This window comes from Hibiscus syriacus, unplaced genomic scaffold, assembly GCF_006381635.1.
Source record: "Hibiscus syriacus cultivar Baekdansim isolate YM2019G1 unplaced genomic scaffold, ASM638163v2 tig00110432_pilon, whole genome shotgun sequence".
In the NCBI taxonomy this organism is placed as follows: Eukaryota; Viridiplantae; Streptophyta; class Magnoliopsida; order Malvales; family Malvaceae; genus Hibiscus; species Hibiscus syriacus.
In genome coordinates, this window is record NW_024062735.1 from 266801 (window position 1) to 276048 (window position 9248).

Consider the following 9248-nt stretch of genomic DNA (forward strand, 5'->3'; position numbering starts at 1 on the left):
AAGGGTCTAGATGAAGTAAAGTATCTTTAAATGTGTTTTGCTTTCTATATTGATAATGATGGAATGATTTAAAGATAACTATCAATTATTTGATATTGAACTATTGTACTCTTGATATTATCGATGCTTGAACTCGAAATCTCAAAAATTAACGACAATTCTTTCCCCATCAAATTTATTGATTTTTTGTTTAATATGGAAAATAACAAATAATTTTCAGTTAATGATTATGTGACAGCGCGCATATTAAACATATATATATATATCACATGATATATATAATATAATAGGACGAATTCATCGTTAATTATCAATTTACTCTATTATATATATATATATTAAAAACGTTATTAACGTTTTCTTTTGTAATTTCAATAAGGCCATCTCCAATGCTCATATCTACTCTAGCGCATCTCTATCTCTACTGTAGAGATGAAACAGTAATTCATCTCCAGCGCTATCTCTACATTACTACAAATCTACTTTATTCATAATATTTAACTATTATAATATTGATTTTAAAAATATAAAATAAAGCATATATATTTCTAATAAATATCAAGATAAAAAACATAAATAAAACATTCATAAATAGCAATGCGAAAATACAAATAAATAAGAAAATTACATTTCATAATAATATTGCAAAAAAACATGAGTTACATAATTATATATTTTAATTCTCGGAATTAGAATATTCATTCCACAAATGTTCAATTAGTGCATTTCGTAGAGCAAAATGAGCAGTTGCATCTTTGATTTGTCTAAATCGGGCAAGGAATTCTTGAAATTGAGTGTCCTCATCTTCAACAAATTCGACATTCGGAGGCGGCACATCTCTTTCTTCAACAATTGGAGAATTAAGATCTCGTTCATCCTCGATTATCATATTATGCATTATTATGCAAGCAGTCATAATATCTTTCTTCAAATCATTATTATGCATTATTATGCAAGCAAATCGAAGAAGACTCTGTTCTTGCAAATTCCTTCAATGAATCAACGGAAAAGCTTCGAGAAGCATTATGTTTATCAAAGGCACAAGGGGATATTGCTCTTCAACTGGAAAAAGAAAGAATAGAGGCCATAAATAGAAGATCTGAAATTGCACAATTGAGGAGAGAGGACAAGATTCTAGCGATGGATCCAGATACCATTTCTGACCCCGAACGACGCCACTATTTTCGAAACGAACAACAAAAAATTCTTCGGAAACGAAAAGAAGAAGAACAGTCAACATCTACTACTTTTAATGTGTTTGGAATGAACTTTGATGATCTTGGAGGGAGTGGAGGGGGTTTGTCTGATTATTAGTTAAAGTGTTGTGTTTGAGTTGTTGGTTAAAATGTTGTTCGAGTTTTATTAGTATTTTCTATGTTTTTATGTTTGTTGTAGTTTTTATGTTTCAAAAAATTAGTATGTTTATTTATCTAATTTCAATGTATTTTTATCTATCTTGCAAATTAATCTACTTGAATTTAAAAAAAATCATAAAAAATATAAAAAATCAGAAAAAATACAAAAAAAAATACAAAAAATCAGAAAAATTACAAAACAATTAATATTTTATATATATATAATTTTAATGTATTTTTTATCTTGTAATTTAATTTATTTGAATAAAAAAAAGAAAAAGAAAATTGTAGCGCATGCTGCAGTACCGCGCCAGATGTGGCGCGGACTGTAGCGTCTCGCTACTGTAGCGAGAGATGTGGCGATGGGCTGGAGGGGGTTTTTTCTCCATAGTGGAGATATTCTCCAAATGTGGAGAAGCATTGGAGATGCCCTAAGTGGTTGTTGAATAAGTGGTTGTTGAAAAATTTAATATTTTCTCCTGACCAAATACGATGATGACATTTGGCATCATTTAAATTTTCTTTAACCAATACGATAACGTCACGCTAAATAAAATAAAAAAATTATATTGTTCTTAATGGTAGGGAGAGGATTTGAACTTTGGTCCAGGCTCTCCATCGGCCCCATTATTATCATTTTCGTAAGGTCTATAATCGTGGGACTATTGTTGTAATTGTACCTCATTCTTTGTCTCTGCAGACAAAAATATCAATCTGGAAAGAATAAAAAGTCGATTACGAAGTAGCGGTTCAACCTACGAGGCGGGGATGACATAACTAGAAGGTCGAGGCAAGATAAAAAGAATAAGTTGTTGTTTTTCGAAAGTAGGGTTTATCGTTTCCAGTTGGAGGACTTGTACAACCGAAGTGTTGGGAAAATGTAGCGTCTGAACATCATACAAGGTGATGCTGAAAGAAGGGATAATTTTTATCTCAGCTTATCAGAAAAGGGTAACAGATTATGATTGGGAGATCAACCTTTTTTGAGATAGAGTGAAATCAAAGTAATAGTTTAATAAGATAAATTGGAAAAATAATAATAATTTAAGATGTAAAGTGAGGAAAAACATATACTTTGAAGGAAAAGTTATAAATAAAACCTTATTAATTTAGGTCAAAACAGTTGATATTTGGGATTGATTCAAATTGGTTCATTTACTAAGATCATCTCTAGCCCTCATCTGTACTCTACAACATCTCTATATTTACTCTAAAGATGAATCAGTAATTTTTCTTCAGTGTTATCTATACATTACCACCAACTTTACTTTATTCACAATATTTGACTATTATAATATTGATTTTGTAAATATAAAATAAAACATATATATTTCTGATAAATATCAAGATAAAAAGAATAAAACAAACATTCATAAATAACATTGCGAAAATACTGAGAAAATTGAAGAATTAAGATCTCTTCCCTCTACAATTAGAGAATTAAGATCTTGTAATTTAATTTATTTGAGTTTATTATATTATGTTTAATTTTTATTAGATAGAAATTACAATAAAAAACATAAAAGATATAATAAAAATAAAATAATGTAACAAAGAAAAAAAAAAGAAAATAATAAAAGAAAGTAAAAAAATCAAAAATAAAAAATATAACAAAAAATATATATATATAGATCAACTACAGTACAATATTAGCTATAACGTTGCACTGTAGTCGAAGCATTATCTCTACTCCAAAGTGACGATGGGCTGGAAAAATGTCTTTACTTCAAAGTGGAGATTTACACTTAAAAGGCATGTCAATTATAATGGCATTTTTTAAAAATAATTTGATTAGACATATGCAAGAGTGAGTTGCTCCGATAGGCTTTTATCCTGTCAAAACTGGTTTTGGTACCCAAAAATAATAATATGAACTCAACCATACTCTGAGAATACCAACGAAACAGATTAATTTATTGAAACGCTACTTTAATACACGCCATTATCAAATTAGGGCTTCACCAAGCTTTCAGTTTTATCTCAATCATAATTAGGGATGGACGAAGAGATATGAGTGCGATTGTACTCATCAAAATTTTATATAAATTAAGTATTTTTTATTTCTAAAATTTATTTTATATTTTTAAATTTCTAAAATAATTTTTTAAATTCATAAATTGATAAAATCTTATTCATAATTAATTTTTTAATGATTTACTTAATGTAAAGACTCACATTTTTCATCTAAATTTGCCATCGCCCAGGGTAGTATATATTATTCCAAGGCGAACAAGTGAAAAGTGAAACCGAAGTGAACTTCAGTATTCGTGGTTGTCAGCAATGGACGGACCCTCCCCGACCACCGACCCTCTAAGGAATGAATTCGGATCTCTGAACGACCTAGCCCACGAGCTCGCCTCTCTCCAAGACCTTGCGCTGCGCGGCTCCTGGCGTTCCATTCTCGACAAAGTTTCCCGTGCCCGTTCCCTCGACCTGCTTTCCAAGCCCCACGACCACCTCATCTACCTTTCCTACAACGTCCTCGCCCTCACCAAGCTCCGCCGCTTCACCGACGCTTCTGCCGAGATCGACTCTCTCCACGACTTCAACAGCCACCAGTACAAATACGAATCCTACCCTCAACTTTATCCCTCCCGCTCCGGTTCTATGGTCCCCTTCTCCCTCCGCTTCATCCACGCCCAACTCCCCTTCAAGCTTGAGAATCGCCAAGAAGGGTTAGATCGATTTTACCTTTTGCTTAGTTTTATTCGTCAGAAAATTAAAGAGAAGGGAAGTAACAGTTTTCAGGAGTCTATCAAAATTTGGAGAAAAAGGGAAAATTTTGTGTTACATTGTTTAATTGGGCATCATTTGGGGGCTAAGGATTTCATTGTATGTTTAGATTTGATTAGGGATTTGATCGATCATGATTATTTAGACCCAGTTTTGATTTCCAAATTAGGGTATATTCAAATGCAGGTTGGGGATATTGAAGGGGCAAAAGGATCGTTTCATCGTGTCGAGACAATGTTCAATGAAGGGAAGAATGATGGGTATTCATCCTTGAGTGAGGTTGAGTTTAGAAATCTTGTGAATAGAAACAAGGCCTTGATTTATTTGGTAGGCAAAGATTATGTTTCTGCTGTTAGGGAATATGAGGAATGTATTGAAAGGGATCACACGGATGTTGTAGCAGTTAATAACAAGGCGCTTTGTTTGATGTATTTGAGAGATTTGTCAGATTCGATTAAGGTATTGGAGAATTCACTTGAAAGGGTGCCTACCGTGGCATTGAACGAGACTTTGGTGATCAATTTGTGCAGTATGTATGAGTTGGCACATGTTAATCACTCAGAGATTAAGAGGACTTTGAGTAATTGGATTGCTGGAGTTGCTCCTGATGATTTTGATGCATCCTGTACCAGAGCTTGAGGTATTCTTCTATTGACTTGTTAATTATTAGTAGTTTGTTTCACTGTCTATTTTTTCTGTTCAGTTAAAATAAGATTTAATTAAAGTTATCATATTACTCAAGATGCATTGTATTAGTAGTGAATTCTATTTTAGTATTTCTAACTCATCATTTATGCAGATGCTTTCTTGTGTGTCCTATGATGTTATGCTGGTTGAGGTGGTTTATTTAGTGGTGTTCTTTAGCAAAGTATTTTGGAATTGTGGTTTGTTAGATGCAAATTAGTAAATTATCAGATTTCAAATGAATTATGGTGTTATGCTGGTTGAGGTGGTTTATTTAGTGGCGTGCTTTAGGAAAGTATTAGACAAAAATACTTGCATGGGAGGTTTCTCATTCCAGAACGAGCCTCAGTTTCCATACATATACCTACTATCAGCATGAATGCAATCATTGAGAGAGCTTTAGCACAACCTGTATTAAAAGACAATCATGATAAATGTGGTTTGGGGAGAAAACAACAGGAAGTAAATAAAATTAAAGCTCAAAACGAGTAAGAAAGAAAGAACTTTTGAAGATCAAAGGGTTATAATACCCCCTAGTGTGTGAAATCTATTAATTAAAAGAAAATAATAAGCTGGCTGGAAATTAATTTTCAGCTTATTTATATTAGGTTTACAAATAAAGCTTTAATGACTTATAATACTAACCTAAGGTAACTTAAATGATAACTCATAATCCTTGCCATCTTTCTATACATCTAAATACTAACTAAAATTGAAAGAATAAAATAACATAATAGTAGTAGGTCTTGTACCGCTATAAGTTTGTCATATAATTTGGGGGTAGTGTTAGCTGAGGGAAATGACACATGAGATGCACCTGTGAACTCTAGGGAAAGGCGAAGGAAAGAATTCCTTTACTAACTCTATACCTGCAGCCATGATCTAACAAAACTTCTGTAACATTCCAACCACATGTATGTAACATACACATTTCCACAATACAAGTAGTTGGTAGCTGCTAGACATGGTGAAGAACATTTGGATCTGGTAAATCTACAAGTACTAAAATAAAAAGGGTTTTAGCAGTAGAAAGTTTTGTCTGCATATTCTTTAGCAATTATGAAAATTTCCCAATTATCTACTATCTTCTAATTCTGAGATTTTCTAAGAAAATTATTATTTTGTTTAGGTAGTAATATAACATGTTCTTATGGTCGGCATTTCTTGTTATCCTTGGTGGTTATCGGTGAAGTTGGTCTCATCTCAATTGAACTCTAATCAGCTTTATGTCCTATTTGGTATTCCAGCAATGAGCATCTGATGCAAGTAAACTCCGTTGTTGTCCTTTTATGGTCTATTTCATTCTTTTGGGTCCTTAGTTCGTACCTGCCTTTGCATCAAAAGCAAAACACCGTGTTGGTATCCTTATGGTCTAATGAATCTGAATTTGAGCAGGGTTAGACAGTAAAGCTGCATAGAGTTGGTTCTGAACAGGGACTTGCAAGGTTCAACCTTTTGCACTCTTGTTTCTTTGCCTTGTGGGAGACCGAACTTGTGGAATTCATTGTCATATTTACTACATCCTTCATGGTTTCCTTTTGTTTTTATAGAGAGGAATAATGATTTATCAAGTGACGCACTCATTTATAAAATTTTAAAGATTTTGTAACTTTCACGTGGAGCTTTTGACCTAAAATATCATCAGATGGAGCTTTTAGTCAAAAGACTCTGATAATGATAAATTTTTGTGACTTGAAAACCGAGAAATTATCAATCACATCAAATTAGTTTGATCCCTCTTTATGTTAACTTTTGTTTCACATTTTTTTCTTTTAAGATTAAATTTATTGAATTAAATTAAAATTAAAACTAAAATGATAGAATGTAATTAGGATTGTATTTGTAATTATAAAAATATTTTTAACTGTCACATCAGTATTTTCGTTAATTGTTAATGGTATAACATTTTAGTAGTTGAGTGATTTAATTGAAAAATATTTTAATTTGATGGTTAAAATGAAGTCAACCCTATTATTTAATGACTATTAATATAATTTACCCTATAATAAATTTCTAGATGTATATTTTTTTTTATTTTGATAATTTACCCTATAATATATTTTTATATGCATATTTAAATTTTTAATCCAAATTAAAGTAAAACATGAAAATATTAAATTTTAGTTTTGTTCCTTTGAGATAAAAAGATTATGCACCAAAAACAATAGAGAATTGATATGGCTGCAATTTATTTGTTTAAAAACAATGAAAATTTGTAGCACCAAACTAAGATGACTTTTTCGCTTGTCGGATTTTCATTCTAAGAAGAGGAGCCTTTCTTTTCCCTTTTGCCGGCCCACTTGCTCTTATCCCCACCACATGCTTATCTTAAAGCATTTTAAAATGTTATTCCTTATTTATCCTTTCGAACTTCCTATCTATTTTTATTTTATCTTATTATTAAAACTAAATTTATTAAATGTGTAAAATAAATGATATTATTTTATGAAAAAAATTAAATAATATTATTTAATTAATATATATATTTATACGGTCAACCTTAGGGTAGCCATAAGTTTCAAAGAAACGATTGTTTTAACATAAGCAAACATTAAATGACAAAAGATTAAGTATCCAATTAAAATATTTAATAACTAATGTTTAGCTATGTCTATTGGTCATGCTTCTTTGATCAAACACGTCTATTCTTTGAATCCATTAATCACGGTGATTAATAAAAGTTTTGTTCTTGATAGAGGTCATGGGTTTGAATAGTTGTGTCGGTAAAGTTTATGTGCATTTTCAATAGTTAATAAATATTCTAAATATATATTATCTTATAATCACCTCAAACTATTTAATATATATATATATATATATTCTTTTTTTAATATGTTTAATTGTGTGAAAGATTTTTGTATTTATTCAAAATTTAATAATTATATTTTATAAAATAACGTTTATATATTATTTTTATTTAAAATCTTGATTTATCTCTTAATTTTGGTTTCATTTTAATATTTATTGTTGATCTGATTACTATAAAAAAAATATAAAACAGTATTTTAATTTTTATATTCTTTACCCTTAAAAAGTTGCAAGGGTAGATGATTAAAAAAAATTTATTCGATTAGTAATAGATTTTTAGATTCATAAAAAAAATCTATAAACATAAAGGATCAAATTTTGTTTTTTTCTTTTTACTGGTCAAATCATCAATTAACAATAAAATATAATATAAGTAACTAGAAGAAGGATATTTTCTATGATTAGAATTTAATAATTACAAGATAACATATATTCAAATGATTCTCAATCGTCTGACGATAAACATTCAAATATCCTTATAAATATCGACATACTTAAATCTTTTTAACGTTTTAGATCCGAACGGCATGCTACAACAACTAGCACGCCAGTGAGTAAGAATGATAACGAATACGACATCTGCATTTTTTTAAATTATTTCATAAATACATGTAATCAAACAATACTTAATTTGTGGACATAGATTAGCTCAATTGGTTGAATAATGATCATTATTGTTTTAGTAAATACTATAAGATTCAAAACTTGTCCTATTTAGCTTTATGGAAAACAAAACTAACTTAATTAGATTCAAGGGATGGGTACTTACAAGTTTTGTATTGATGATATTAAAACAAGTAAAATGTAATTAGATTTGAATGAAAATGTAGGTACAAGCCTGATTTCTGGCAGTCCTATTGTTTCATCCTCTGCATTCTAAAGAGAGACCGTTTCTTTAACCCGTCGAGTTGTTTTTCCCAAACATTTCTGGGAAATTTTGATTCTCTGTCCTCCATAAACCCTAAACCCAGCTCACAGTCATACATTTGACGAGAAACCGGATCCGAAAGCGTCTCGTAAGCCATTTGGAGCTCAAGAAATCGCTTTTTGGATTCCTCTTTGGCAGAAGGAGGGCAAACATCTGGGTGGTACTGAAGCACCATTCTCCGATAAGCTCTTTTGATATCGGACAAACCCACGTTCTCGGCATAACCAAGAGACAGAACTTCGTAAAAATTGGCACTTCCTCTTTGCATGGCTAAATTACCAGCCCTGCATGATATACCAGCCCTGTAATTGTTATTATTATTATTATTGTAAGGCTTTTGCTTCAACCCCAGCTTTGCTGTTGTTGCTGCTGTTGAAACCATTTGCATGGAAGTGATATCCATATCAAGTGTGCGTTGAAGAAGATGTTTCCAAAGGAAGAGTTGAAGGGTTGATTTAGGGAGAAGGAGGTGATTTATTTATATAGAAAATGTGCGTTTAGTTGATTGTGTTGTTTAGGTGAAAAAGAGGGAGATGAAGGCAGTATTGGGATTAGGTAGCCGTCCTTGGCTTTGTTAATTCGTCTCGGCTGCTACTTTCTATGGCGGCTGCATCCAAAATTTGAACCTATTTTATTAAGGTTTGGTTGACATGCACGCCAATATGGTTTTCTAAAGTCGTCAAATATTCTATATAAAAAAATAGTAACGAGAAAGAATTGCTATTAGATCTCGTTGCGTT

General features: G+C 31.1%; 3 protein-coding genes across 3 annotated transcripts; 1 reads left to right on the top strand and 2 right to left on the bottom strand.

The window, feature by feature from the left end:
- Positions 1 to 676: 676 nt before the first annotated feature.
- LOC120125524 lies at positions 677 to 946 on the bottom strand. The gene has a single exon (XM_039143935.1). The coding sequence runs from the start codon at positions 944 to 946 to the stop codon at positions 677 to 679; it is 270 nt and encodes an 89-aa protein (XP_038999866.1).
- A 2642-nt stretch (positions 947 to 3588) lies between these two features.
- Positions 3589 to 5029, top strand: LOC120125563 (trafficking protein particle complex subunit 12-like). The gene is made up of 2 exons (XM_039143966.1): positions 3589 to 4733; positions 4888 to 5029. Exon 1 carries the CDS (start codon positions 3636 to 3638, stop codon positions 4725 to 4727), a length of 1092 nt encoding a protein of 363 aa, XP_038999897.1. The 5' UTR covers positions 3589 to 3635; the 3' UTR covers positions 4728 to 4733; positions 4888 to 5029.
- A 3405-nt stretch (positions 5030 to 8434) lies between these two features.
- Positions 8435 to 8944, bottom strand: LOC120125546 (chaperone protein dnaJ 20, chloroplastic-like). Its single transcript, XM_039143951.1, has one exon. The coding sequence runs from the start codon at positions 8909 to 8911 to the stop codon at positions 8435 to 8437; it is 477 nt and encodes a 158-aa protein (XP_038999882.1). The 5' UTR covers positions 8912 to 8944.
- Between the last annotated feature and the right edge of the window lie 304 nt (positions 8945 to 9248).

Excerpts from the sequence above, each read along its gene's own strand:
- LOC120125524 (XM_039143935.1), bottom strand. The coding sequence starts at position 946 with ATGCATAATAATGATTTGAAGAAAGATATTATGACTGCTTGCATAATA.
- LOC120125563 (XM_039143966.1), top strand. The coding sequence starts at position 3,636 with ATGGACGGACCCTCCCCGACCACCGACCCTCTAAGGAATGAATTCGGA.
- LOC120125546 (XM_039143951.1), bottom strand. The coding sequence starts at position 8,911 with ATGGATATCACTTCCATGCAAATGGTTTCAACAGCAGCAACAACAGCA.